Consider the following 27,242-nt stretch of genomic DNA (forward strand, 5'->3'; position numbering starts at 1 on the left):
TTGGGCAAAGGATGAACTGTTGAACTTGAACTCAATCAAGGCTTGAGCTACTTTCTAGGGTTAGGGATGGGTGTGAACAACGTCGCCCTGTTCACCCGGCGGGCGGCCCGCGTGTCCCAACAAGGCAAGGGGAGCTCCTGAAACGTGGGGATCAAGATGGCCGTCCGCAGATAACGTTAGTCTTGAGGTTATATTCTTCTTCAACAACGATTCCATCCGTGGCAGTTCTCCAGGCTGCTCGAACGGGGATGAATACACCTACGCAGCCGCAGATTCGGCGCAAGCCAATCGGTGCATCTCCGGTTCCTCAAACGGCATCCGTCAGCAGTTCCTTTGACACCGAAGAGGCTCCGCCACCGCTTCCGGCCCGGCCACAGCTCGGCCACAGGCTTAGGACAGATGTGCAACCGCCAATACGGCCGGGCTCCCGCGGGGCAGAGCCGCTCCTCCAGGTCCCGGTTGCCCGGGGGCTCCGGCTACAGAAGAGCATGCCTGAGCTCTCTAGGGTTGCTTTGGAACCACCTCCCAGCCCGCTTGATGCCGAACCGGCGACTCATGCTACCACGTTTGGCCCCAGTGTTAGCCCCGAGACCAATAATGTCAGCAAGAAGACATTTATGCAAAACGCGCTCGCTGAGGCGAAGCATTTCGCCGGCGGCCTGATACCGCATCCAACGGAGTCAACCAAGCATTACACCATCCTCCGGCACTCTCCCGCGCTCATCTTTTATCGGGGCCCCAGCACGTCAGTTGAGGTGACCATCTTCAGCTCACCGGACAAACCCTTACCCGGGGATCGTACTTTCTGGCTACAGCAACGCGGCTTTTCCGGAGACAAGGGGATGAAGATCAAGGCATTCTTCAACGCGACGGATAGCTGGTTGCACGTCACACCGTCGACCCAGGTCGAGGCTCATCAGTTGGCCGCTGATACCGATCGTGCCTGGCAAAGGGACATAGGGAAAGCGTCTAAGAAGTTGGTGAAAGAGAGAGGGCTGAAAAAGGGCCACGTCCCAAGAGAAACACATGTCATCCGAGTCCCCGAGGCCTCCGACGACGGGTATTTCCGCCTCATTCTCTGCACTGGCAAGGGGACGCCTAACGAAGACAATGAAAGCTCGTCCAGGTGCAAGATATTGTGCACCAGTCCCATTTTCCGCGTTGCGAGTACATCTACGGATTCTAGCGTATTCCGCGGTGCTTCCCTAAGCACAATGCCATTAGAGATGGGCGTGTACGTGGCATCTAGGGTTGCAACTACAGCAGCAGAGAGGTACACCGCTCCCGTCCGAATGCCAGTTGACCGCGTCCTAGGCAAGGTCCGCCCGGGACTAGCTACCGAGACCATTGGAGGATACGTACGGGACGGTCTAAACGAACGGGCCGCGGAGCGCGACGCCCAACAAGACCGAGAATACTTCCCCTCCCACAAAGCCCACGTCAGTCGATCGCTCCAGACGGACCCCACCACACTCATAGCCATCGGCCCCGACTCCGGCCCTGAACGGCCGTTTCCGCTGCAGTTCCAAGGGAAAGTCGTCCGTGGCACAGGTCGGAGCCAGGCGGAACTCGGAATCCCCACGGCCAATCTCTCTGGTGTCCCGGATGAGATCCGATACCGTCTGCTTGGGGTGTATTTTGGCTGGGCCTGCATCTTACCGAAGAACCGAGCGGCCACGACGGCAGGTGCTGATACAGCAGATTCGCCGAAGTGGTACGAAGCGATCATCACCGTTGGCCCGTGCCGTTATGCCCCCCTTTCTGCGAACCCCAAACCTATCGTGGCAGTTCATCTTCTGAATTATTCCCGGCCTGTTGGGGCCAACACCCCCCCGAAGAACAATACTAAAGGCTCAACCCTTCTCGGCGAAACACTCAAGATCTTAACCCTAGGCCTCCTCCACCCACCTTTACCGTCGTCGCCATCACAACCACCACAAACCCCCTCAACCTCATCCTCCCCCATCTCCCCCCAACCACCCCCCGCAACGGAACCCCCCACCAGCCCCCTCCTGATCACCCACTCCCGTAACATCTCCCTAACCCTCCTTTCCCTCTCCCGACCACACTGGCACCCAGAATCTGTCGTCATTCTATCCGCTCTAGAGGCCCAGATGACAGCATCCACATCCACAGCCACGAGAGGTCTTCTAGGAAGTGAGTCCTCCAGGGGATTCACGATGGCCGGGGTAGTGAAGAAGGGGGTAGTCAATGGGATGGGTGGGGTTGCGCACCGTGTGGGGGTCAGGGTGAAGGGGGTTGGGGAGGAGAGGGATCGGATTAGGGGGGAGGGGGGGCATTGGGTTCGGTGGTGATTCTCTGGGATGAGGCGGTGGTATCTACTTCATATGTGGCGGTTATACATATTGTGTAAGGGGGGGTATCGAAGGAGTGTGTGTGGCTTGTTTTTGCAGCGTTGGGGGGTTTGGTTTTTGTTCATGGGTGTTTTACTAGGGTAATAGGTGTGGTGGTGATGGTGTGTCTTGGGATAAATGTTGTAATCGGGCTGGTGGACTCAGTTAATTTCTTAGTCTGTATTAAGGAAAGTTTCCTGTTTCCTAAAGGGGGGCAGGTAGCGTTGCTTCTCGTATATTTGGCTGTCACCTCGTGAGTTGGCGACTGATATCCTCTTTCTGGCTTTGCTCTCCTCGCGGCCTTTGCTCGGCTCTTTTTCTTGTTCACGGGTGATGAATGTCCAATGGATGGATATACGGTGGCGGGTCTCAAAACGGTCTGTCTCCCTAGGGACACTCCACACTATCCAACTTCCAGAATGTGTAGAAACACCGGAAACCCAACCGAAAATTCGAGACCAAGGCAACGCAAGAGGAATCAGGCCCGGATTCCGACACGAGCCTGTTAAACCTAACCAGCCACTGACCAGCGAACTAGCCTCAAGCTGGTTTCTTTCGTCCCCGCCCGATTGAGGCTCCTCGTCAGACCCGCTCCGGCGGTAACCTCCCCCTTGGGCGCCAACCCCCCCGCCATCCATCGTGCCTAGGACGAATGGGCCCTGGCTTGTGTGGACGGCGTAGTTAAGGAGGGGCCGCCGGCACCTGAGGGCCGACAGCCTTGGTGGCGCTCACGATGGGCGGGTAAGATCTGTAACGGCGCGCGCAGGGGTGGGTTCCGTTGAAGTGTTGACTGACTGGTTCTTAGCGCGAGTTACAAAGTACAAGCCAGTGGTTTCATACTCTCCACCTAGCTGTCCCAGTCTCCGTTGCGAGAGTATTCTCTAAGAAAGCCTGATTCTTTCTTTTCTTACACACAAATCCGGGTGTCCAAATCTGGAAATATGTGAGAATTCACGGCTGCACCCTCCTGCATCTCGCTCGGCATGACTTCCTTCTCGGCGCCACTTTCCAGTGAGTGGGTAGTGGTGGCCCCGTGGTACTGGAACGCACCAGAAGCTATTCCGACCTTCCCCCTGTTCGAGTGTGTCAGTGTGTCCAGGAAGGGATCGACGGCGCAAGATCGCTCGGGTTCTCGGCAGCCCACAGAAAAAAGAGACGAAAAGCCCAAAATAGCGATTCTGGGAACCCGGTAACAGGTGAGAGCAGAAGGGGGAGGAAAACCCGGAAAACAGCTGGATTTTCGCTGTGCCTGTGTTGATCTCCCGATGTTCGTTGAGACGTCCCCGCGTTCGGCAAACTACTTGGCATTTCTCGGCGTTGCGATCTCGATTCTTTGACACAGGGGGTTGCTGAAGGCCAGAGCGTTTTGGTCTTCTTTTTTTCCTTCAATTTTTGCAATGATCAACACTTTCCCACTTCCCCCCCGGCGCACATCACGACGGACGCAGAAACGAGAGATAAAAACGGGAAGATGAGCGACAAGCCTCACAAGTGAAGTTGCACTGTTGCAGCAAGCCCAAACTGGGACGGGACGTCATCCGCCGCTAGCCCGGTTTTTGGGACCGCCACGCGCGGTGCTCCCATTCCGCATTGCCGGACTCGATTAGCCAGCATATTAACCGACCCTCAAAAACTCTCCAAGCTCCCCCCATGGGCCATGGCCCATGCCCCCAGCACCTAGTTTTGGAAACCCGCAACGCACCCCGGATCCTCCGCTGGGGTGGTATCGTGTGTATCGTGGTATTCTGTGTGGGGAGCTGCCGCGGTGCCGCCCGATTTTTGCTCACGGGGTAACCGCCGAGAGGGCCTGGAGTTGCGCCGAGGAAAGGTCTCGACGCTCTTCCCAAACGACCCGCCGCCCAAACAGCAAACAAGTCTGAGCCGGGGTATGAGAGGAAGAAGGACGGGGGCTTCATGCCGTCTAAGTGCGTGGAAATGAGAGGACTGGACGAACTGGGAGCGGCCGGTGGCGGCGTAGCCTGCGGAAAAGGCGTCCAGTTGGTCACAGTCGTGCATGGCAATGGGACATCGCCAGCAAAGGGTGGGTAGAATTCCACTCTGCTGTCTCGCCGTTTTAGGTTTCCGGGCGGATGCCTCGTCTCAAAGTGCCAGGCTGGGCGCCACTGGGTGTCCAGAAGGAGGAGGGTCGACCAGGAATAGCATGGTGGGATCCAAAAGGCCCCATCGTCTACCGTGGTTGAGGTTTTGAAGAGCCAGCTGCGTCGTATATAAATCTCTCCCGAACCGCCCACCAAACACACCACAGTTTAGGTCTTCCCTTCTCTTCTCCCGTGAGACTCTTCCCCCATATCGACAACATCTCGGGTGTTCCTCTTCAACAACCCAACCATCAACCATGAAGTCCTTCACCCTTGCCACTCTGGCCGTGTTGGCTGGCAATGTTGCCGCCCACGCTACCTTCCAGGACCTCTGGGTCGACGGCGTCGACTTCGGCTCGCAGTGCGCCCGTGTCCCGTCCTCCAACTCCCCCATCACCAGCGTTAGCGGTAGCAGCATCCGTTGCAACACTGGTACCTCCAGCCCGAGCGCCAAGTGCCCTGTCGCGGCCGGCAGCACTGTCACTGTTGAGATGCACCAGGTAGGTTTCCCTCACTTGATGTCCTCCAAGGGACCTATCTCCTCACTCTATCTTCTCTCTCCTTGTGTGCCCTTAGTGTTGCTTTGGCCGTTCCTTGTTGAGGGGAGGCACCATGAGAAGGAGAGATGGCGATTAGATGCTAGCCGGGCACAGGCTCTTCTTAAAAGTTAGTGACTAACAACCGATGTTCAGCAAAACGGTGACCGGTCCTGCGCCAACGAGGCCATCGGTGGGGCCCACTACGGCCCCGTGATGGCCTACCTGTCCAAGGTCTCCGACGCCAAGTCGGCCGACGGCTCGAGCGGTTGGTTCAAGGTGTTCGAGTCCGGCTGGGCCAAGAACCCGTCGGGCGGCTCCGGCGACGACGACTACTGGGGCAACAAGGACCTCAACACCTGCTGCGGCAAGCTCAACGTCAAGATCCCCAGCGACATCGCCCCTGGCGACTACCTCCTCCGTGCGGAGACCATCGCCCTGCACACCGCCGGCAGCTCCGGCGGCGCCCAGTTCTACGTGACCTGCTACCAGATCACCGTCTCCGGCGGCGGCAGCGCCACCCCGGCCACCGTCAACTTCCCCGGCGCCTACTCCGCCTCCGACCCGGGCATCCTCGTCAACATCCACTCCGCCCTCAGCAGCTACAAGGTGCCCGGCCCGTCTGTCTACTCCGGCGGCACCACCCGCACCCCCGGCGGCTCTTGCATCGGCTGCGAGTCCACCTGCAAGGTCGGCTCCAGCCCGTCCACCACTCTGAGCTCGTCGCCGTCTCAGCCTACCTCCTCGGCTTCGCCCACTGGCGGCTCGGGCAACCCCGACGGCTGCACCGCTGCCAAGTTCCAGCAGTGCGGCGGGACTGGCTACACTGGCTGCACCACCTGTGCTGTAAGCGTTTTCTTTTCTTCACGTTTTTCGAAGTCTCATAATTAGGATCACATCACAACTAACACGTATCTTACAGTCGGGCTCGACCTGCAGCGGTGTGTCGCCGCCGTACTACTCGCAGTGCGTGTAAGCCTCGGCACGTAGCCTCTTGACGCCTTGCCGAGTTATGGTCTTGGGCGGAGGAACGGAAAGTGGAAGAGTAGGATTTGCATCTATCTAGCATTAGCACAGCACAGCACAGCACAGCGGGTGGGTGGGCGGATGAGTTCGAATGAGGTTATGAGAAAAGGCAAATTCGTGTACATACTTTAATATTTTGCCACCTGTGAATATGACCATTTTGTGGAATTTACTGGGTTGGTTGAATACTCGTGAAGGATGTTACGAAGTGTCTGGCTGTGTTGGAGTTTCTGTGACAAGCGAATCCGCCCTGGCACCAAGTACATATCACCCGTGGAATAAACGGCCTTCGCCACCGACCCTAATTCTTTTGAGAAGAGTGATTCACAGACGCTGAACCGATGATAGATGCGGCATTACCAAAAGCAATACACCAACAACAAATGATCAGTGGGAAACCTCTGGTATTCATGTTAGGTCAAACCCTCGGCTTTGACTCAGACGGTGAGACGGCAGCGAGGTGAGCGAGGGCAAGAGCTTCCTGTCATCGGGTGGAGCCCCTCGCTTTGCAGTGCTTAAACCTCAGGTTTGCGTCGTCCTATCACAATCGGCTCAATGGTCTAGTGGTATGATTCGCGCTTCGGGTAATCACCCTGATTTGACAACAAATCATGTGCGAGGTCTCGGGTTCGATCCCCGATTGAGCCCCTGAGTTTTTTGTTATTTTTGACGACCCCTTTTTCTCCCGACGCATCACAACTAGTGAGCCAGTGTTTTTTTTTTCTTTTCTTCTTTCTTTTCTCATCTTCCTAACATGAGGGTAGACATGTCGGTTTTAGCACATGTTAAAGTCCCGAGACTGACGGGGCATCTGTAAACTCTGTGTCTTGTTATTCATCAGCACCGATATTAAATGTCCTGCTAATATGATTATTTATTGTCATTAATTAATTTAGTCTTGTCATTCACTGCGAGCCCACTCCTAGCACCGTTAGTAAAATAGTCATAACCACACGTATTAGGTTTCCTTGCAGTTGTGGGCTTTCATGTGGGAACGGTCACTTCCGCCAACGTGTATGTTTAGCCCGGACTCCAGAGGCCGGTTTGCAAAACAAGTTCCTTGCGCCAGGTGTTTGAGAACATCACAAATATACGCAAATCATGCCTCGAGGGGTATTTCATACAAATACATGGCCGTGAATTTATTCAACTCCTGGTCGTCATCTAAACCCACCCATCCGAGTTCAAATCGAAATATGCTACAATAATTGGCAAACAATCCCTCACCCGAGCGGCTAAGTAACTATGGTCCTGGAAATACCTGCTTCCATGCCCCCCCACCCACCAAAAGAGACAAGGAACTTGAAACACCTCAACAGGTCAAGCTGAGGCATATGATAACACAAATGGGTCCATACAAAAGGTACGGATCCCTATAGCGAAGGTAGAAAGCAAGAAGAAGTAAAAGCGAGATTCCGTCGTGCGGACCGGCATCAATCATCCCATTCCTCGTCAAGCTGATCAATCAGCCGGTTTTCGTCGTCTCGGTTGCGGTGTCTCCCCGAAGGAGAACCAGACAGCGAGTGGTAGCCTCTCCGGCGCGGAACGTAGCGAGCGCAGGACGCGGTGAGGATGACAAAGAGATCCTGCAGGACGCGGGGGTGGGAACATGGCCAAGCAGGTTAGCAAGGTGGTCAACTCAAGCAACCATATCCTTACGCCCTCGTATATTAAAAATTACTTATTATCGGAGACACCGGCAATGCAAGCATACCTTGATGAAACTCCATATCCCCGCCCACAAACTGTAGTTGGGCAGTTGCCGCCACCCGCGGGCGTGGGCCACGGTGCGCTGGTAAAAGACGCCGCCCATGACGTAGACAAGGACGGTGATGAAGAAGATAATGGCGAAGACGCTCCCCGGTCCCACGCTGCCGGGCTTGTGCGGTTCGGCTCCGGCGCAGGCATGCTGGGACCGGACCTCGAAGAAGTAGGCGCATTGGTCGGGGTCGGTGCCGATGAAGGAGAAGGCCGTTGGCGTGTCTGGGTCGTGGTCGCAGAGGAAAGAAATGGTGGCGGACTTCCGGCGTTCATCCTGGTCCTTGTCCTTCTCTCTGTCCTTCCCCGTGTCTTCGTCTTCTTTGTCGTCCTCGTCTTTCTTCTTATCATCGTCTTCGTCCTTCTTCTTATCGCCGTCTTCATCCTTCCTGCTGCCGCCGTCCTCGCCGTCGTCCTCATCCTGCTCGTCTTCATTGCCCACGCCCTCGAGAGGGGGTACACCTGCGTCGTCATCATCGTCGTCGAAATCCGTGTCGTAAGGCTTATAGCCCGCATTCTCACGCACAATCTCCCGTTTGTCCCAACTGCTGCTAGGTGGCCCGCATGGCGACCCTCCCGTGTACTGCAGGACTAATTTGCGCCCGCGGGGCATGAGCTCTCCCGAGCTTTGCCTATTACACAATGTCAGATTTTCGGGGGAGGTAAAGACTCGGTGCGCAGAGAAATAGAATCTTACCCTAGGGAGTAAACCTTCCCCTTTGTCTCATAATACGCGCTAATGTTTTTCCATAACGACTCCTTGACCCCCACCACATCTTCCACCCCCTTCACTACCGGCTCGCACACGTTGAGTGTAAAGTTATACCCATAGTCCCAGCCGCGCGCAATGTAGTCCTCCGTTGGTATCCCCTTCGGCGCCTTTTCATCCTCCGCGACAGCGATGGCCACATCGGGGCGCAGATCGAAAAAGGCCCCTGCGGTCGATGTTGCGACGCAGGGCGTCAGTGCCGGCGTGGGTGCATCATCGGTTTTGGTCGCTTCTTCTGCAGAAGACACGGCCGCCAAGGCGAAAAGCGCCAGGAGCAGCCCCCTGGTGTTTCGGGAGAACATAACGGTCGGGTTATGTGGACGATGACTCGGACAGGATGTCGTTGTTAGTCGAGGTGCGCGTGGGCGGCTTCTCGCACGGGTCGTCGAGGGGTTGCGCTATCGCGCTGAGCGAAGTGTGGGGAGCGCAGATCCGGTCATACAAGGACGATCAAGCTTCGCATGGATTGAGTGACGCGATTAGCAATCATGGGGCGTCCTACGCGGCTGGCGCGTTGGTGAAGTGGTCGTTGAAGATGTATCTTGATGTATCTTGAAGAACCCCTGATGGGTGGCTTCGTCAACGGTGTTCAGTTGGCGTGGCCTGTCCTCTGTTGGTGCCGGACACAGACCGTGATTGGTGGGTTCGCGTGGGGCAGCATTGGAAGGCTTGGCTTCTTGGCTCCCAAAGTTCTTTTGGAGAGGACATGATTTTGGTGAGAAGACTTGATCGGTACTTTGGAGGAAAGAATTGCTTTGTGTCAAACATCAAATCATTTTTCGTATCTCATCGTTATTCGGTTCGGGCGAGGGAACCCACAAGCGCAACGGCAGCTTCACACCGTTCCCGGAAGACTGCCAATGATCACTGCTCCAAGTCTTGGAAAATCCAAATGGTTGATGGCTCGGGCAAAAGCCGTTCTTAAGGACGCCAAGCTATTAATGTGGGGACTGGCACCAAACGTCCCGGCATCCCTGTCGCCAATTGGGCTTGCCGGCCATCAGGCCATCCGGGTCGCGTCGTGCCGACAGGGGTTCTGCCATCGCATTCTGAAGAAAGCTCGAAAAGGACACCGCAAGACAGCCCACCCGGATCACAGACTCCCGGCGCTAGAGCAGGGCGTACGACCTGCAAGGACCGATTGTCGTCGTTTCCCGCGGGATCCGCTGTCGTTGCGCCTCACAAGAGCTGACGACGTTTTCTACACGCAAGAGATAGTTAAAGGGGGCTTCGCGCCTGTTTGAACGTGGTTGTGAACAAGCCATAGCTAAACGGGACGTCTCCTGAATCAACCAGCCATGGCACCCAAAACGCAACAAGCCGTGTCCAAGCCGCATGGCTACGAATTTTTCGGCCCGTAAGTCAATGATAGTCTAGACCTTCCACTCAATCTTGTTCTCAGCTAACGCGTCGAAGTCCTGGTGCTGCAGCTATCAGTTTCGGGTTACCAGTCTTGATTTACGCCTTCGCCTTCGCTTGCAACGACGTCTCCGGTTGTCCTGCGCCGTCACTCCTCCACCTCAAATCGCTCGATTTCGAAACCCTTAAATCAGAAGTGGGCTGGCCTGAAGATGGTGTCAGGGGGCTCGTGAGCTGGGAGGCCACTGGCTGGCTCTTCACCTATTACCTTTTTAGCGCCGTGCTCTACCGCATTCTTCCTGGAACTGAGGTCGAGGGGACTACACTTGCGAATGGCGGGCGTTTGAAGTACAAGTTCAACGGTTAGTTAGACATGCCCTAACACGTACAAAGTACAATGAGGCTAACATCGATATGTGTGCCTAGCCTTCGCCTCGACCATGTTTACTTTGGCTATCTGCCTCGCTGGTACCATTGCTCAGGGCGCCGAGTTCCCTCTGTGGACTTTTATCACCGACAACTATCTGCAAATTCTCACCGTCGACATCCTCATCGCATACGCCCTGGCCACGTATGTCTACGTTCGCAGCTTTAGCGTCAAGCCGGGCAACCCCGAATTCCGGCAGCTCGCCGCTGGTGGTGTGTCCGGAAATATGCTCTACGATTGGTTTATCGGCCGCGAGCTGAACCCGCGTGTTACGCTCCCGCTCCTCGGCGAGATTGATATCAAGGAGTGGATGGAGATTCGCCCTGGCCTGACGGGCTGGATCCTGCTCAACTGCGCCTTCATCGCCAAGCAGTACCGCACTTTCGGATACGTCACTGACAGCATCGTCTTCATCTCCATCGTCCAAGCTCTCTACGTCCTCGACGCGCAGTTCATGGAGCCCGCGATCCTGACCACCATCGACATTACCACCGATGGTTTCGGCCTGATGCTTTCCTTTGGCGACCTCGTCTGGGTACCATTCGTCTACACACAACAAACCCGCTACTTGTCCGTCCACCCGCAGACCCTTGGCCCGCTCGGCCTCGCTGGCGTTGGCGCTCTCCTGCTCGCCGCTTTCTCCATCTTCCGCCTATCCAACAGCCAGAAGAACGCCTTCCGCACCAACCCCAATGACCCATCTGTGGCCCACCTCAAGTACATCGAGACTAAGGCCGGCACCCGTCTACTCACCTCCGGCTGGTGGGGCATCGCCCGCCACATCAACTACTTTGGTGATTGGCTGCAGGCCTGGCCGTACTCCTTGCCTACCGGCCTGGCGGGCTACACTATCCTGACCGCGGGCTCCACCGTCGAGGGTGCTGTCCGCATGTTGGATGGCCGCCAGGTCGTGCCTGGCGATGCTAAGGGATGGGGGGCGATTTTCACCTACTTTTATGTGCTTTACTTCGCTGTCCTGCTTATCCACCGTGACCGCAGGGATGATGAGAAGTGCTCGCGCAAGTATGGTGAGGATTGGGAAAAGTACAAGAAGATTGTGAGGTGGCGCATTGTGCCATACGTATACTGAAGGGGTGAGGCGAGACGACTGTGGAGGGTCGATGTGTATGTGTAATTGTGAGGGCTCCCAAGTGGTTTTTTTCAGGGCGTGAAGTAATTGGGAGTGTGTGTGTGATAGAAAAGTCCGCGTTATATTGTGCGCACCGCCGATACTCGACCTTCCCAAAGGGATCTCTGGTATCATAGGCATAAATCTAATAACTATTTGATCTTGCAAGAAACTGCCCATGTTCACACACTAAACCTGACTGCAGCTCTGACCTTTGCTTAATCTGAGACTTGTTAATGAATAACCTTGTCCAAATTTGAACCTTGATCTTTTGCCTGTCCATATTTTTTCCATTCTTTGCGTTGCCTCGTTGTTCACGAGATCTTGTTTACACTTTCGAAAACGCATTCCCTATCAGGAAAAGCGGTGTAGAGCTGTGCCTCTCCTAGCTGCACGTGACCTGCCTCCCAAGTCGCGTTTTGCTGAATCGCAGGACCCACATTTTGCATCTCGCCGACCGCTTTCGCCTAGTCAAGCTCATCACGGTTCTCAAGCATCGCATCGTTTTGCATCACATACATCAACCGACCTGTACTCTCGACACGACTTTTGCTCCCCGTTATCCTTTGAACCGGAGGTTTTTACGACAATCCGTTGCCAATATGTCAGACGTCAACATCCAGTGAGTTTGAATCTATGATTTTTGCTTGAGGGCACGTGGCGCAGACCCTGCGCCGCAGGTTTCATTTTTCATTGTGCGAAATCCAAGATTTTGCATATAAATCTTGGATATCCGTTGCTAACGACCCTGCTTCCTAGAGCGCTGCTCCAAAAGCCGCGCAATGAGTGCACGTGAGTTTTGACCCGTCACTAGCCAGCCTCGGCTGTTTTATTTTTGCTAGGAGAATTACTGACTCAAAATAGGGAGTATGAGATTGCCCAGCTGGTATGTTCGGCGATGGAAACAGATAGCTTTGAAAGTGTGGGGCTGACGGGCGTGGTTTACGCGAACAGGAAAGCTGGGAGATGAGCAATGGGCCGTTGTCGCTGCTGCAGACGGCTGTGAGGAGCCATTCACAGGTGCTGATCAGCATTCGGTCGAATCGCAAGCTGTGAGTTGGCCTAGATTTTGCGTTGTGCAGAGGCTGAGCGGATGGAGTGATGGGGAGTGTGTTGGGATGAACATGCTGACACCGTTTTGCATCTAAACACTAGGCTTGCGAGAGTCAAGGCGTTTGACCGCCACTGCAACATGTAAGAACTAACTCCCCGCGAAACATTTTGGGATTCGTTTGCTAACTGATTTTTGTTTTCTAGGATCCTAGAGAATGTGGTATGTCATTTGCGCACACAGTCTTATAAATGCTCCGGGCTCGTCGACAACGGAGATGAGTAGAATGAAACTGACTGTTCGCCTGCAGAAAGAAATGTGGACCGAAACGCCCGTACACAACGGCAAGAAGGGTAGGCCGGTAAACAAGGATCGATTTATTAGCAAGATGTGAGTATCCCGTTTGTTAAGGGCCGTGGGAATTCAAAATCTGACGCCTCATTTAGGTTTCTGCGTGGTGATAGTGTCATCATCGTTCTTCTGAGCTAAAGACGATTTTGTATGATTGATTTTGAGGAGCTATGATGGGCAGGCTTTTGGGGTTTGAGAGGCGACCACCGGGTATCCGAGCCCGGGGATGTCTGACCCCTCAAGGGTTGTGAGGCAGCGGTTGCCTACCGTTGAGTTGAGGCCGGCGAGGTTGTCCATGATGGTTGGTGCCGTCACTCGATTCTCTACGAGACGGAATGTTCGAGATGGCAAAATAGATTGAGGTTAGGCGTCCCCCATTAGGCGTTTGTGTGCATGACTTTGGTTAATTGCCAAGTTGAACCGATGTGCTAGACTTTCAGCTGGGAGTTAATGAAAATATTTGGTTCTGAGGTCTACTACAAATTGCGTGAGCTGGACTTTGAATCATTGGGCTAGTTATGTTGAGTCCACCGATGAAAGTAGCCATTGGCGAAATATAATTAATGAGGTCGAGCTTGATAAGCTCCTGGTTTGAGAGAAACACCCCTGGCCACTTGATAGTTCTCATCAGATTAATTACTGATCTTATCCAAGGTGAAGATGATGATAACAATTATGAGAAGGGAGCCTGATAGCTCCTCTGGTAATTAGTTGATGCCCTAGCATTACTCATATGAGACATACCCAACTCCCGGCTCCCTCATCCCGCGTGTTACCGGGTAAATACTAGCCTCCTAGTGATCGAGGAAATAGTATCACAGTGACACATGGGACAGCAGCGAACAGAGGCATCATTGGGCCATGAGGTGAAAGAAGTAGCTGATTTTGTAACAGCAACGTTGATGCCAACCCGTTACATACTATGTAGTAGGGTACACGACCGGGGGGATAAAGCGCCTCGGGCTGGCTGAGACGCGTTACAGTGTGAGGGAGAGGCTGGGAAACGAGTGAGCGATTTGGTGTCGGAATCCAGACGTGCTCCTTCCGTATGATTTGAAAACAGAGGAGACACTGGCGAGGCCTGGACTCGTCTGGGGGGCCGGAATATGGCTCTTCCTTCAACCTCGAGTCACTAGTTGTGACTGGTGCGCTGGTCGGGGTGTTTTACCATGGCACAGATGCAAATTTGACTTGGCATTTTCTCCTTCCCGCCGACTCCCGCGATCTTGTGGAACACGGTCGGACGGAAAAAGGCGCTTGTGGATGCTCTGAGACTTTGCTGAGGGGGAGCTCAAGCACTCGGGTCAACTGGCGAGGCTTCGGCGTTGCCAAGCGTGATTCGGCCCGGAACCAAGCCGCTTGCATCGCCGGACTTGTGCGAGTTGGGCTACTGGATGGAGAATGCCGCCGGTTTTAAACCTACCTGTCAATGTCCAGTGATCTCGCCGGCTTGCCAAATTCGTTCCAGGGACTCGGGTTTTTTGGATTACGTGATACCATCTGACAGGGACGAACCAAGTTGTTGGGGAGGTTCGTAAAAGGAAAAAGTAACGACAGCGTTCCCTGCCTCCCCATCAGGTGGTGTTCGAAGATAGGCTGCAGCCTGAGGCCAAAGACGCCATGTAACGATGCCATGGTGGTAAGATGACAAACAATACCACGACGTTTTTTTTCGTTGGGCGTCTAGGGCGTTGGGGGCGTCAACCGCTTGCTCCAGTCTCAAGCGCTTGACGGAGCCCTTTGAGAAAAGGGCCGATGTGTGTGGAAGCACGAGGCTTGAGGTTGGCTGCGACGGTGCTACCATTCAGGGCCACACACAGCATTGTGTGTAAACTGTGGTGGGAACTTGGACTTGGGGCTGTGAATTTTGCGGGGTGAGCGCGGGGAAAAAGTTGGGGGAGGCCAAAGTTGGTTCGACGATTTTGTGTTTGTGTGGGGAGGAGGGTGGTGCTGACATCAGGAAAACACAACCCGGACGGAGGTACCGGGCCCCCGGGCTAGCACTTTGTTGCCGGTTGCCGCGATGGAAGGGCAGCGTCATCATTCTCCCCTACAGCCTACCCAACACACCCTACACACGCGGTCCACTACACGTGGAAGAACACAGACAATGCTCTCCGAGGATCGGGGGCTTTGCCACGGTTGTGAAATATGGCTGCCTCCTCAGCGGGTGAGCATTGCATGTCTCGACTTGGGTCGAGAATGCCGATCGCTATATAATTTGTACCCAGTTCCAAGGTGGGTTTTGGGCGTAAGTTGTGCGAACCGCGTTCATTTTGTGATTTGACGCGGCCTACTTCTTGGAAAACGGGGACAATGACCACAAACTTCTGTCGACGGTTGAAGCAAACACGGGAAACTCTATCGAAGGACTCTGCCGAATTCTTGCGCGACAAGTGTCTGGAATAGGCAGGTACAGAGTGTGCCGCTGTTGGTATGGAGAGAAGTCGGTGGTCTGTGAGCAGCGATGTTTTTTTGCTAGGCGACCCCACTGAGCCCACTTTGTTGTGTTTGTTGGAAGGGACAAACGGATGGGGGAGGCCATCCAGGGCAGGAACGGCCGCCAGCTTGGGGTGGTAATTGCGCCCCTGTGCTGCACATGGAAGAACTTGGGTTTTCCTTTGGAACAATTCCCGTTTTCGACCTCAATTTCAATTTCCACAGCTGCTTCGCAGGGCGGATGGATGGGTGAGCCAAACAATCATAACCTGCACTTCTCCGACCGGTTGATCTTTCCCCGCAGTACCCCAATTGCCAAGCTGTGCAGGGTCTGGCCGGCCTGCGAGATGACTTCAACCCTTGCTTTTCTACCAGAGTAGATCGGCCCGTTTCTGGCCCTCGGCCCTCCGAACGCGTGAGCTTGCTTCCAAGTCACGGCCAGCAAGGGCGCGATGCAACGCCGAATCCTCTTCTCTGCCCTTCGCCGTTCGTCCCGTCTAGCCTTGCGCAGAATGGAGGGATCTTGCAGGACGGCAGGACCCCACACTCTCCACGATGGCCGATGGCCCGGGGTCGGCACCCGCGCTCGCCTCGCCAGCGGCATGGGAACCGAAAAACTTGGCGTGCACTTCAACGGCACAACGGCACCCTGCCGTCCGCCACGCTCACGCCGTGTGAGCGAAGGGCCGATCCCCTCGTGGATCATTTTGTCATCGGGCTGGATCCAGGCGAGAGGAGGAACCTTGGAAGGGAGTTATATAGCCGCGGGACTGGCTCCCGCCGCGTAGCATGTCTCGCCCCTTGGCTCGTCCCGACGGTGATCTTTTGTGTCTCCAATACTCTCGGGCCGCTGCAGCGTCCTAAACTCCTGTGCGAGGTGGTCATCGTTCGGATCTCACCACACACAGCTCAGTATGAAGGCCTCCGCGCTTTCTTGCCTGCTCGGCGGCACACTTGTTGCTGCGGCTACTTTTAACCCCGTCGATAAGGTATGAGACATGCCGAAATATGGATACATCCCTCAGGTTCCCCATTTCCCCCTTTCGTTAGGTTCCCCGCCTACGAATTGTTGCGCCCATTGCACCTTCGTTGAAGCAAGACTGGCGGCATTGTTGAACGTTGAAAGCTGTGGTCAAAATGCAACTCCGATCAGTAGCTCAATGGCTACTTGTACTCCCCGCTGCATCAATTGCTGACCGCAATCCGCAACAGATTCACAAGCGAGATGTCGCCAAGTCCGATCCCTACTACCCTTCGCCATGGATGAATCCCGAGGCCGATGGATGGGCGGAGGCGTATATCCAGGCGAAAGATTTCGTCTCCCAGTTGACTCTCGCTGAGAAGGTCAACCTGACGACCGGTGTTGGGTGAGTTCAGCCCCAGTGGACGTGTTGTTCGACACAAGTACCGGCGGAAGTACTAACAGGAACACAGTTGGCAAGGAGAGCAGTGTGTTGGCCAGGTCGGCGCGATTCCTCGCTTGGGTCTTCGTAGTCTTTGCATGCACGATGCGCCCATTGGCGTCCGCGGGTCTGACTACAACTCGGCCTTCCCCTCCGGTCAGACGACGGCGGCCACCTGGGACCGCGTCCTGATGTACCGCCGCGGCTTTGCTATGGGCAGCGAGGCCAAGGGCAAGGGCATCACCGTTCTGTTGGGCCCCGTTGCGGGCCCGATTGGCCGTTCTCCTGAGGGTGGCCGTAACTGGGAAGGCTTCTCGGTCGACCCCGTCCTCACCGGTATTGGCATGGCTCAGACCGTGTCCGGTATGCAGGACGCTGGCACAATCGCTTGCGCGAAGCACTTTGTCGGTAACGAGCAAGGTGAGTTTTGCGTTTGTTTCGCGGTTCCTTGCCGAAATGGAGCGATACTAATTCATCTGCTCAGAGAACTTTAGGCAGACGGGTGAATCCCACGGTTATGGGTACGACATTGCCGAGTCCCTCTCTTCTAACATCGACGACAAGACCATGCACGAGCTCTACCTGTGGCCCTTTGCCGATGCCATCCGCGCCGGCGTTGGTTCCATCATGTGCTCGTACACTCAGGTCAACAACTCGTACGGTTGCCAGAACTCGAAGCTCCTCAACAACCTCTTGAAGGATGAGCTTGGTTTCCAGGGTTTCGTCATGAGTGATTGGCAGGCTCAGCATACCGGCGCCGCCAGCGCCGTCGCTGGTCTCGACATGTCTATGCCGGGTGACACCGAATTTAACACCGGCCTCAGTTACTGGGGCACGAACCTCACGCTCGCGGTCCTCAACGGTACGGTCCCGGCCTACCGTGTCGACGACATGGCCCTGCGAATCATGGCTGCGCTGTTCAAGGTCCGCGGTACCATTGACATGGACCCGATCAACTTCTCATTCTGGACATCGGACACGTACGGCCCTGTTCACTGGGTTGCCCAGGAGGGTTACCAAGAGATCAACTCCCACGTTGATGTCCGCGAGGACCATGGCTCTCTCATCCGCGAGATCGCCGCGAAGGGCACCGTCTTGCTCAAGAACACCGGCTCTCTTCCTCTGAAGAAGCCCAAGTTTATTGCCGTCATTGGTGAAGATGCTGGCTCTAACCCCAACGGCCCCAACGGGTGCAGCGATCACGGCTGTGACGACGGTACACTTGGCATGGGCTGGGGTTCGGGCACAGCCACCTTCCCTTACCTCGTTTCCCCCGACTCTGCTCTCCAGGCTCGCGCTATCCAGGACGGCAGCCGGTACGAGAGCGTTCTGACCAACTATGCCCCCGACAAGACTAAGGCTCTGGTGTCCCAGGCCAACGTCACCGCCATCGTTTTCGTCAACGCCGACTCGGGTGAGGGTTACATCAACGTCGATGGCAACATGGGTGACCGCAAGAACCTGACCCTCTGGAAGAACGGCGATGACCTGGTCAAGAACGTGTCAAGTTGGTGCGACAACACCATTGTTGTGCTTCACACCCCTGGCCCCGTGCTGCTCACGGAGTGGTATGACAACCCGAACATCACGGCCATCCTCTGGGCTGGCATGCCGGGTCAGGAGTCCGGTAACTCGATTGCTGATGTTCTTTACGGCAATGTTAACCCTGCGGCTCGTTCTCCCTTCACTTGGGGCAAGACCCGCGAGGACTACGGTGCCGACATCCTGTACAAGCCGAACAACGGTGGTGACGCGCCGCAGGTGGACTTTACCGAGGGCGTCTTCATTGACTACCGCCAGTTCGACAAGGCTGGCGCCGAGGTCCTGTACGAATTTGGCTATGGTCTGAGCTACACGACTTTCGAGTACAGCAACATCAAGGTTGAGAAGTCTGGCGCCGGCAAGTACACTCCCACGGTTGGCAAGACCGACGCGGCCCCGACCTTTGGCAACTACTCGGAAGACCTGAGCGATTACCTCTTCCCCAAGGATGAGTTCCCGTACATTTACCAGTACATCTACCCCTACCTCAACACTACCGACGCTAAGAAGGCTTCCGCGGACCCCCACTACGGCCAGACCGCCGAGGAGTTCCTTCCGCCGCACGCCACCGACAGCGATGCCCAGCCGTACCTTCGCTCCTCGGGCGGCAACTCTCCTGGTGGCAACCGCCAGCTGTACGACATCATGTACACCATCACCGCCGACATCACCAACACCGGCTCGATTGTCGGCGAGGAGGTGCCGCAGCTGTACCTGTCGCTTGGTGGCCCCGATGACCCGAAGGTTGTGCTGCGCGACTTTGACCGTCTGCGTATCGACCCCGGTCAGACCACCCAGTTCACTGCTCGCCTGACCCGCCGTGATCTGAGCAACTGGGACACCGAGGCCCAGGACTGGGTCATTAGCGACCACAAGAAGATCGCGTATGTGGGGAGGAGCAGCCGCAAGCTTGATCTCCAGATCGAGCTGGCTTGAGGTGAAGCGCCGTAATTGATCTATTGCGGAACGCGTAATTATTTTGGGTGTAAAATAAAGAAGGCGTGGCGAGCTTACAGCAATTACCTTCCATGTTAATATTAGCTCTTAATCGTTATCTTACCTAGTCTTCAAGTATTTTTGGCCACGCATGTTGACGTTTGATGTGGGATTGTGACGTGAGGAAATAGGCTGATGTGTTTTATTTCGGTGGTCCTATTCTCTTGCAGGTATCGGTCTCTGCTGACAACATCGCGCTTTCCAAGTGCAGTCGGACAACCTCCTCTTTCCTTTTTAGCATGATGCTTCCACGGCTAAGACGTAGATGCCATTTTCGGTGTCCGAGAACTCCAGACACTTTGGTTACATAGTATGGCTCCCCGTTGTTTACATGGGCATTTCATTTTCCTAGACATCCCTTATGTTTTACCACTATCCTTTCCTTAGACGCACACCACTTCGCCCCCCCTAAGATACTCGACAATATCATTTCAGCATGCCGAAAAAGACCGGCGGCGGTGTTGGTGGCAAAGGGGCTTCCGCCCAAAGCCCTACCAACGCTACTCCCAGCCAAGACGATGTCAATAACTCCGATACGGCATCTGGACCATCCCAACCGACAAAGACTACCCGTCGCAACGCCCGACATCGACACACCTTAGCAGAGACCGTTGCTGAGACGTTCATCCGAGTTCTCATCGATGAAGCTTTTGACAAACGGTCGGCTGGCAAACCCCCTTCCTATCACGAATGTACTCGGAACCAGCAACCGCCCCAGACGTCCCAACCCGATGTTTGCTTGGGAAAGGACCGCTCAGCGGAGGACGGCTCAGCCCCGACGAATGCCTTGATCGACACGTTGACGGCCTTGGAAAAGAACGTGGCCAAGGCGCTCGATCTCGCTCGTGGCATTAGGGGCGCTCCGTCCGCTACAAAACCCGATACGGAGCCCGACACAAAGTCTCCTACAACGCCCACTGCGGGATCCGACACATCGTCCGAGACGGTTCCCAATACTGCGTCCAACACAGCGGGTGAGACGGCGACCGAGGCGGCATCTAGCACAACGTCCAACGCAGCATCCAACACAGTATCCAACACGGCTTCCAACGCTGCGTCTAACGGCGAGTCGAAGACGGCGTCTACCACGGTACCCGACACAACATCGAAGACAAAATCGAACGCTACGACTAACACAACGTCTAAAACGGCGCACGAGACGATGCCCAAGTCAGCGTCTGAGCCAGCATCCAAACCAGTGTCTAAGTCAGGGTGCAAGACAACAACATCGAATGCAGCATCCAACACGGTGCCACCCGATACGAGTTCCGGCAAAACCGGTGTTCCTGAATCTGGTGCCGCGTCTCGCACAGCAAAAAAAGGGACAGCGGCTTTACCTAACATTACACCAGAATTGGCTGCTCGTGTGATGGCCGCAATGGAACGGCACAACAACGGTCTCGCCGGGGCACATGAAATACCGACCTTGAATACTGGCATCTGGGGAGGCATGCTTCGGCTCCCACAGATACGTCGACTAGACAAATTTGTGAATATGGACAAGGTAGTAGAAGCCATAAAGGATGCTTACCCAGAGCTCCCACTGGGAATGGCTGAGGATATCATGGGCATCGTTCTGGATCACTTGGTGGGCCAAAACATTGTGACGGAGGACAAAGGTGTTACTAAGGCGGCGGGGAACAACCCGGCTGAAAGAGCTTAGGGGCCCCTGGATATTGGAAGAGTCCCAATCAGCATGGGAACTCTGGGAGATGAGGCGAACGTTGCGCTGCAGAGAGTCAACGCCAACATATGTCCTGATTTGGGCCGGGATTCGATTTTACGTACCATGGGGTTGCTCATCGACATAGTTCAAGCTGGTATCATCCCGTTTCCACGTTCAACCCGTTGGGAACATTCTTTTCCCCTAACTCTCCGGGACCCCGCCACTTCATTGGGACCGGAGGAGCGGCACGAGACACCTGAAACTGTGAGTTGGTTCTTGCGAGTTATGATTGACGGGTTATGGAACGAAAGCACGGGACGGATCAGTTGGGACATACCGGCCAACGTTGGTTGTGAGATGCCCCCCGGAGCGCAGTGGCAGGATTTCAATATTGATCTCACCTGCCGTGCTCGATCATATTCGCTTGTTTCGTGGGAATACAGCAGTGAGGTGGATTTGGCCTCGTGTCTGACCGACATAGCGGATGGCCTTGTCGAATGGGAGGAGAGGGGACACGACTCAAATTCGGCCCTGTTTCTGCCCGACGACATGGACGCCCCTGTATGGTTTGCGATTCTACATTTTGTCTTCAGACAGAGGTGGAGGTTTTACGCGATATTAGGAAACAACGCGTTAGTCTGCCGTAAGTTGACGGCCTCTAGTACTCCCGATCTTCTAGTTCTCACTCGTCGGAAGCATTGCTGACGGCCCCTCTCCTTTTCTTAGGGATCATCCATCTCAACATCTTGCCTGGCCACCGACGAAAAGGCTTGGGCTCCAAAATCATGGTGGAATTCTGTCAGCAAATGGACGAGCTCGGTGCCTGCGGGTTCTTGTATACCTTGAAAAGTATGGCGCCGTTCTACTTCAAGTTCGATTTTACCATTCTCGGAGCAATGCGTTATGAGGCCGATGCCATCATCGTAATGAAACGCCTTCCTCATGTCGCCAAGGTCAGTGTTCCTTACCGTCGGCTTCTGCCCAGAGGATACGTAATTAGCCAGAGGGGTCAAATTTCACCGCTGGAGGCCGCTACTGCCCGGCGAGATGACCAAACGACCGACAGGGACAGGCTGCGCTTCTTGGCAAAGGCGGTAGGAGCAGAGTTGATGATCCCGAGCGAGGCCATCGAGGATGATGGCGCCAACACGCTTATTTTTGCCAATGGGTACAAGTATGTGGCTCCGCCACGGAGCGCGAGACGGTGGGAGGATATACCGCCTAATAGGGACCGTGTCCTTTGTGCTCGCGGTGACTATCGAGATGGCGCTGATGATGAGGATGGGAATGATGATACCGGTGGGGATTTGACTAGTCTGGTGGCGGACAGGGGTCGGGGGGGTAGAAAGAGGAATGGTGGTAGAAATCGGAGGGGAAGGAGAAGGAGGAGACATTGATTGGGTTGATGGGTTGGGGGAAGATGTGGTGTTGTCGCATGTTTGCTTTGGTTACATACCTTTAGCGTGATTTCACAGCGGTAATACACCAGCGTATTCTGATTGAGAGATATGATGTCTTTGAGGTGATATGTGTGCTGCGAGTGAAGCTGGTGGGCTTTTTGGTTACTTGGTGTGCGTTTTTCGGCCCCTTTTATTGACTTTGCCCCTGTTTGGGGAACCCCGCCGTCGTCGCAGTGATGGGGCGTCAGCAAGTCATTCCCCAACCGAGGAACTCTAACGTTACCACCACCAGGGATCATCGTCACCTAGAGAATAAAAAGCTACAAATAGCATGCATGCATGAAATGCACGATAAGCTCATGATTGAGGAAGAGGAGGTGGACGAGATAGAAAAGAATAAAAGAATAAAAGTAAAAAAAAGAAAAAAACGAAAAAAGTAAGCGTCACCTGTAGGATTCGAACCTACGCTCCCGAAGGAACTGCCTTAGACTGCTAATTATGAGTTAGCAGGGCAGCGCGTTAACCACTCCGCCAAAGTGACTGGTGGGATTTTGCATGGAGATTTGGGGGGAGGGTGGGGTTTATGAATGCTGTTTGCGAGGTGGGGCATTGGTGGGGTCGAATCTAGCCTGGTTGCCTGGCGATGGAGTGATGACGTTCGAGTTAACGTTATTTTATGAGTTAACGGGATCAGGTGGTTTTTTTTCCATGAGCAGGAATGCATTTGGGTTTGGGGAGGGGTTGGTTAGGTTGTGCTGGGTTAAACCTGGTGACTTTCAGTTTTGGTTTGAGTGACGACGATACTTCACATTTGGGCGCGTTTCTCCGCTCAGCGTGGTACCTACCTGTTGAACTTGGATTTGGACCATTTGAGTACGAGTACCTGAATGACACAATGGGGATCGTTTGTAACTTTTTTTTTGTATTGGCTAGGCTTGTTTTGACTTCTCTTTTCATTCGGTGGGTTGACCCACGACTTCTTTTGTGTAATTCGACCTGACGGTCTTGACCCCTTAGACGCTCTAGATTCGAAATAGGGTGTGTGTCAAAATCACTCCCATACCCAATGCAGCACCCTTTTCCCACTCCAACCCAACCCAGCCCAAACCCCGAAACCAACTCCAACCGTTTAGTGTGCAAACCGAAAGTCCAACCGCTTCGACCCCTTGGTCTTGTTGTACCTGGTGTACTCGATACGCTCCGGCTCGCTCATGCTCTTCCAGGTCTTTTCTTTTTGCTTGTTACGCCAGACATAATAGACTTTGGCCACGATAAAGGTAAGGATGGCGAGGATGTCGATGGCGATCAGTTTGGTGTTTCCGTCGTGGTAGTACGGTTTGTCGTAGTCTTGGTAGGCGAAGGAAGCACAGATGTTGCCGAGTTGTACGGAGATCTGTGAGGTGGTGGTTAGATCTTTCGAAATACAACTAAGGGATAATGAGAGAGAGGTGGCATGGGCTTACATTATACAACGCGGAGGCAACAGTTCGACTGCCGACATTGTTGGCGTTCTTGGAGACCCAGGCAACGTTGATGGCGTGGCAGTAAGGATACGCCAGTAAGACACTAACGAGAGCGTAGGTACCCCAGGCGTTGTTGATGAGGCCGGGCCAGAAACGTAGGGCAATCACACAGGGCAAAATCCAAACATTTTGCATCATGCCGACGAGGGCACGCTCGTTGAGATACTCGGAAATGCGGGTGATGATTAAAAGGCAAATGATATGACCGACGGTCTAAGGATGAGAGCGAAATCAGTGATTTAGGTCATAAAGTGGTGGTGGAGTTGGAAAAAGGGGGCCTACCGCGGGGATGGTGAGTAAGTTCGTCGTGAATTGGTCGAAGCCAACCGACCGGAGTATCAGCGTGAGATACTTATCGACCGGGGTCTGCGGAATAAAGGACACAAGACCGATGGCATACATCGGCCACAGGTCGTAATCCTTGAGAACCTCCCACAGCCGACGCGGCGTAATGGCCTCACGGTTGTGCATATCACCCTTGGAAGGGTCGTCACGGAGAACACGGTTGACGAGGACGGTGATCTCGCGGTCGTTGAACCAGCCCTTGGGGCGAAACCATGTCTTGGTCTGCACGGCGGAGGCGGGCATGTTGAAGAAGGAGAGGAGGCCGATTGTGAGCGTAATCAGGCCTTCGACCAGGAACAGCCAGCGCCAGCCGGCCCAGCCGTGGACGCCGCGAAGATGGAGCAGAGCGAACGCGAGGAGCGACGTGATGATGGTGGTGAGTGAGAGGGTCATCCAGAAGTAGCTTTTTATCGTCCGTTAGCAGCTTAAAACTTCTGGATAAGAGTAGAAGAAAGGCTCCCGGGAACTAACCTCAACCGGATTGGAAGTTCGCGAGACGTATAAAAATACGACAGCCACAGCACAATATCCGGGATAAACCCACCCTCCAGCAGTCCCAGAAGCGCGCGTGTAGCGAGGAAACTGGAGCGGCCTGTTATCGCGCATTGGGAGATCGCCACAACGGACCACAGGACCATCTGGACGGGAATCCAGCGGTCTGGCCCCAGCTTCTTGGACACCAGCTGAGATGGTAGCTCGGCGAAGAGGAAGGCGAGGAGGAAGGTGATGTTTCCGAGGTTGTAGTCTATAGCATCACGAATTAGTAAGGTGTGGTTATGGAATTGGCACTTGACCCAAACGTAGAAAAGAAACCCTTCGTACCGTTGGTATTGAGACCCAAGTCGTCCAGCATGTTGTCGGACAACGCCTGTGTGAGGTTTCCACGGTCGACTTGGAGCGCGAAAAACATGACACACTAATGAACCATCAGTCCAATTGCTTTTTTATTTCTCCGAGATAGACCGCCACATACCGCCCAGGTACATATCCGAAAGTCCAGCTTGCGGACCAGCTTCCTTTCCTCCTCCTCCGACCAGGTGACGGTCGGGTCAAATGCATGACGGCACTCGTACTCGGCGCTCTCGTAGACGCCGCGCCAGTGGGCAGCGACGTCTGGATCGAGGAAGGGGTTCTTGGCGAGATCCTCCTCAAACTCCTCGTCGGACCCGGACCCCTCGCTGGTAAAGGGCGTGTCGAGAATCGCGAGGTCTTTCGAGTCTGCTGCGTTGGCCCCTTTGTCTTCCTCCCCCACCAGCCCCGACTTGGGAGGAGGGCTGCTGGATTCCGGACGGCTCGCCATGGTTTGCGATCGTGCACGGCTTGCTGTTGTTGCTGCTGCTGTAATTGTTGATCCTTGCTTGACTAGAAGCCGTCGGATTGGGACAAACAGCAGGGGCGCGCCGGCGCGTTGGCGTTGAAGCTTCGAAGGTTGAAGTTACTCGAGAAGAGATAGCCTGGTTACACACGATGTCGAAGGGGGGGCATGTGGCCAATTTATCGTCGCCTGCGGGTGAACTATTTGTGTCCCCCTCCACTCCATCCTAGCAATCCCATTGTCGAGGGTACGCTGCATGCGCGGCGGGAGTATGCCGGCCGTTGACGATGGAGGCATTCTCGCATTCGTCCACATATGGCGTGATAGCTGATACCTACCGGTTTCGGTGACCCAGGCCCGAGAAACGGGGTGAACTTCTGGCCCGGGCGGTGGTCAGGCAACGTCAGGGTGGAGATAGGGCGTTTTGTCTGGAATCATTATCTCACTCCTCAGGTCTCAGGATACCACCATATCCCTCGTGGTCTCCTGGAATCTTCCCTGGCAGCCACGGTCGGATTCTTCGCAAGACAACCCCATGCCGCGCACGGTACGGATGCAACCAACAGCATTATCTGCTGCTGGAGGGGTCTTCCCCGATACCCGAGGCTTGTCCTGGTTCGCCCGGCTGACGCCTCTATCCTTCCCGGGGCTTGGTACCCGTTGTTCGCGGCTTAAATCCGACCGACCGACAGGCCCTTGGGAACGTGGGGCTCCATCGCGGCCGGTTTTGGGTGGTTGTTGTGAAGAAAAAAGTCGTGAAAGTGAGGGAACAACAAGGGGTGTTTAGGTGTTGTGTGACCGAGAGCAAGGTTGGTGATGTGGGTGGAGTTGTCGTGATTCCGGCTCCGATGAGATGATTCGGATATCTCGCGTGTGAGTGGTCGGTTGCCAAGGAGCTTCCCCCCCGCAAAAACATCTGCAGTGGGCTATTGCTTGACCTGCATTTGCTTCCTGCCTTCTGATATTCGAAGCGCTTTGATAGCCCCCTTTTCGGCTGAGTTGGTTGGATTCTTGCGTCTGACTCGTTGCAGTAGGAGTTCGTGGTATCGTTTGCTGCCCTCGTGAGTCGTGATGCATGGGCCCCAGATATCCACAGGTGCGTTTCGCTGCTGGAACTCATTGAAACTTCGTCACTCCAATGTAGAATCACACCATCGTCACCCCACGCCGGGAAGAGCACCGCTTTTAGAGGAATCTCGCCACCAGCGCGGGTATCCCAAATCGAACGTCCGTTGAAGGTTCCATGCTGCAACCCATTCCTTCCTTATCAGATAACGACGGCCGAAACAAGCGTCACTGCAGCTTGCTCACGGATCGGCACCGCGTTCACGACACCGACACTCGGATTCATGCTGAATTCGATGCTGAATTGGATGGTGATGAGCAAGGGTTGAGGATGAACAGGATGAAGTGAGGTCCAAGAGGTTGGGCTAATTATAGGGCGTGAATTGTTTCAACGGCACTGCAACAACCCTAACCCGCCAATGACGCTGATGGAAAGTGCAGTCTTGGCCGCCGCCCAACAGTTCTTTTGACAAACGATACAAGACTGGAGAGCCCCCACCATCGATATGGATAGAAACTCGGCAGGTGGAATCCGTACAATATAAATACGACGCCAAGAGCCCCTGGCGTTCACAAGAGACGGAGAATCCCGCACTGCTCCATCTTGCATGATGAGTAAGAAATGACAGCTTTTGGCGCCCACTAGAGTCGCGGGTCCGCGAGTATTAGTCAGCCCAATTGATTATGTC

The 27,242-nt window shown here is 54.7% G+C and overlaps 7 protein-coding genes and 2 non-coding genes across 9 annotated transcripts; 6 read left to right on the forward strand and 3 right to left on the reverse strand.

Moving 5' to 3' along the window:
- Nucleotides 1-248: 248 nt before the first annotated feature.
- Nucleotides 249-2,315, forward strand: C8A04DRAFT_28481 (uncharacterized protein; the record flags this gene model as incomplete). The annotated part of the gene is made up of 1 exon (XM_062780658.1): nucleotides 249-2,315. The coding sequence occupies one exon, from the start codon at nucleotides 249-251 to the stop codon at nucleotides 2,313-2,315; it is 2,067 nt and encodes a 688-aa protein (XP_062637281.1).
- Nucleotides 2,316-4,710: 2,395 nt separating this feature from the next.
- C8A04DRAFT_11952 (glycosyl hydrolase family 61-domain-containing protein) lies at nucleotides 4,711-5,965 on the forward strand (the record flags this gene model as incomplete). The annotated part of the gene is made up of 3 exons (XM_062777160.1): nucleotides 4,711-4,953; nucleotides 5,146-5,835; nucleotides 5,912-5,965. 3 exons carry the CDS (start codon nucleotides 4,711-4,713, stop codon nucleotides 5,963-5,965), a joined length of 987 nt encoding a protein of 328 aa, XP_062637282.1.
- Nucleotides 5,966-6,564: 599 nt separating this feature from the next.
- Nucleotides 6,565-6,663, forward strand: C8A04DRAFT_t69. Its single transcript has one exon. It is a non-coding gene; the product is annotated as a tRNA-Pro (tRNA).
- Nucleotides 6,664-7,448: 785 nt separating this feature from the next.
- On the reverse strand, nucleotides 7,449-8,844 carry C8A04DRAFT_12026 (mannose-6-phosphate receptor binding domain-containing protein; the record flags this gene model as incomplete). Its single annotated transcript, XM_062777190.1, has 4 exons — nucleotides 7,449-7,601; nucleotides 7,730-8,176; nucleotides 8,234-8,405; nucleotides 8,471-8,844. The coding sequence occupies 4 exons, from the start codon at nucleotides 8,842-8,844 to the stop codon at nucleotides 7,449-7,451; spliced, it is 1,146 nt and encodes a 381-aa protein (XP_062637283.1).
- Nucleotides 8,845-9,840: 996 nt separating this feature from the next.
- Nucleotides 9,841-12,997, forward strand: C8A04DRAFT_37135 (putative small nuclear ribonucleoprotein; the record flags this gene model as incomplete). The annotated part of the gene is made up of 10 exons (XM_062783781.1): nucleotides 9,841-9,899; nucleotides 9,959-10,263; nucleotides 10,328-11,390; nucleotides 12,217-12,249; nucleotides 12,322-12,343; nucleotides 12,412-12,509; nucleotides 12,613-12,651; nucleotides 12,715-12,730; nucleotides 12,819-12,898; nucleotides 12,955-12,997. 10 exons carry the CDS (start codon nucleotides 9,841-9,843, stop codon nucleotides 12,995-12,997), a joined length of 1,758 nt encoding a protein of 585 aa, XP_062637284.1.
- Nucleotides 12,998-16,212: 3,215 nt separating this feature from the next.
- C8A04DRAFT_11981 (glycosyl hydrolase family 3 N terminal domain-containing protein) lies at nucleotides 16,213-19,179 on the forward strand (the record flags this gene model as incomplete). The annotated part of the gene is made up of 4 exons (XM_062777173.1): nucleotides 16,213-16,287; nucleotides 16,511-16,665; nucleotides 16,733-17,121; nucleotides 17,186-19,179. The coding sequence occupies 4 exons, from the start codon at nucleotides 16,213-16,215 to the stop codon at nucleotides 19,177-19,179; spliced, it is 2,613 nt and encodes an 870-aa protein (XP_062637285.1).
- A 496-nt stretch (nucleotides 19,180-19,675) lies between these two features.
- On the forward strand, nucleotides 19,676-20,902 carry C8A04DRAFT_28487 (uncharacterized protein; the record flags this gene model as incomplete). Its single annotated transcript, XM_062780659.1, has 2 exons — nucleotides 19,676-20,534; nucleotides 20,592-20,902. The coding sequence occupies 2 exons, from the start codon at nucleotides 19,676-19,678 to the stop codon at nucleotides 20,900-20,902; spliced, it is 1,170 nt and encodes a 389-aa protein (XP_062637286.1).
- Nucleotides 20,903-22,746: 1,844 nt separating this feature from the next.
- On the reverse strand, nucleotides 22,747-22,846 carry C8A04DRAFT_t70. The gene has a single exon. It is a non-coding gene; the product is annotated as a tRNA-Ser (tRNA).
- A 588-nt stretch (nucleotides 22,847-23,434) lies between these two features.
- C8A04DRAFT_28489 (major facilitator superfamily domain-containing protein) lies at nucleotides 23,435-25,473 on the reverse strand (the record flags this gene model as incomplete). The annotated part of the gene is made up of 6 exons (XM_062780660.1): nucleotides 23,435-23,698; nucleotides 23,769-24,041; nucleotides 24,111-24,576; nucleotides 24,645-24,918; nucleotides 24,996-25,089; nucleotides 25,147-25,473. The coding sequence occupies 6 exons, from the start codon at nucleotides 25,471-25,473 to the stop codon at nucleotides 23,435-23,437; spliced, it is 1,698 nt and encodes a 565-aa protein (XP_062637287.1).
- Nucleotides 25,474-27,242: the final 1,769 nt, after the last annotated feature.

The sequence above is a fragment of the Dichotomopilus funicola genome, assembly GCF_033296635.1.
Source record: "Dichotomopilus funicola strain CBS 141.50 unplaced genomic scaffold C8A04scaffold_29, whole genome shotgun sequence".
NCBI classification, from domain to species: domain Eukaryota; kingdom Fungi; phylum Ascomycota; class Sordariomycetes; order Sordariales; family Chaetomiaceae; genus Dichotomopilus; species Dichotomopilus funicola.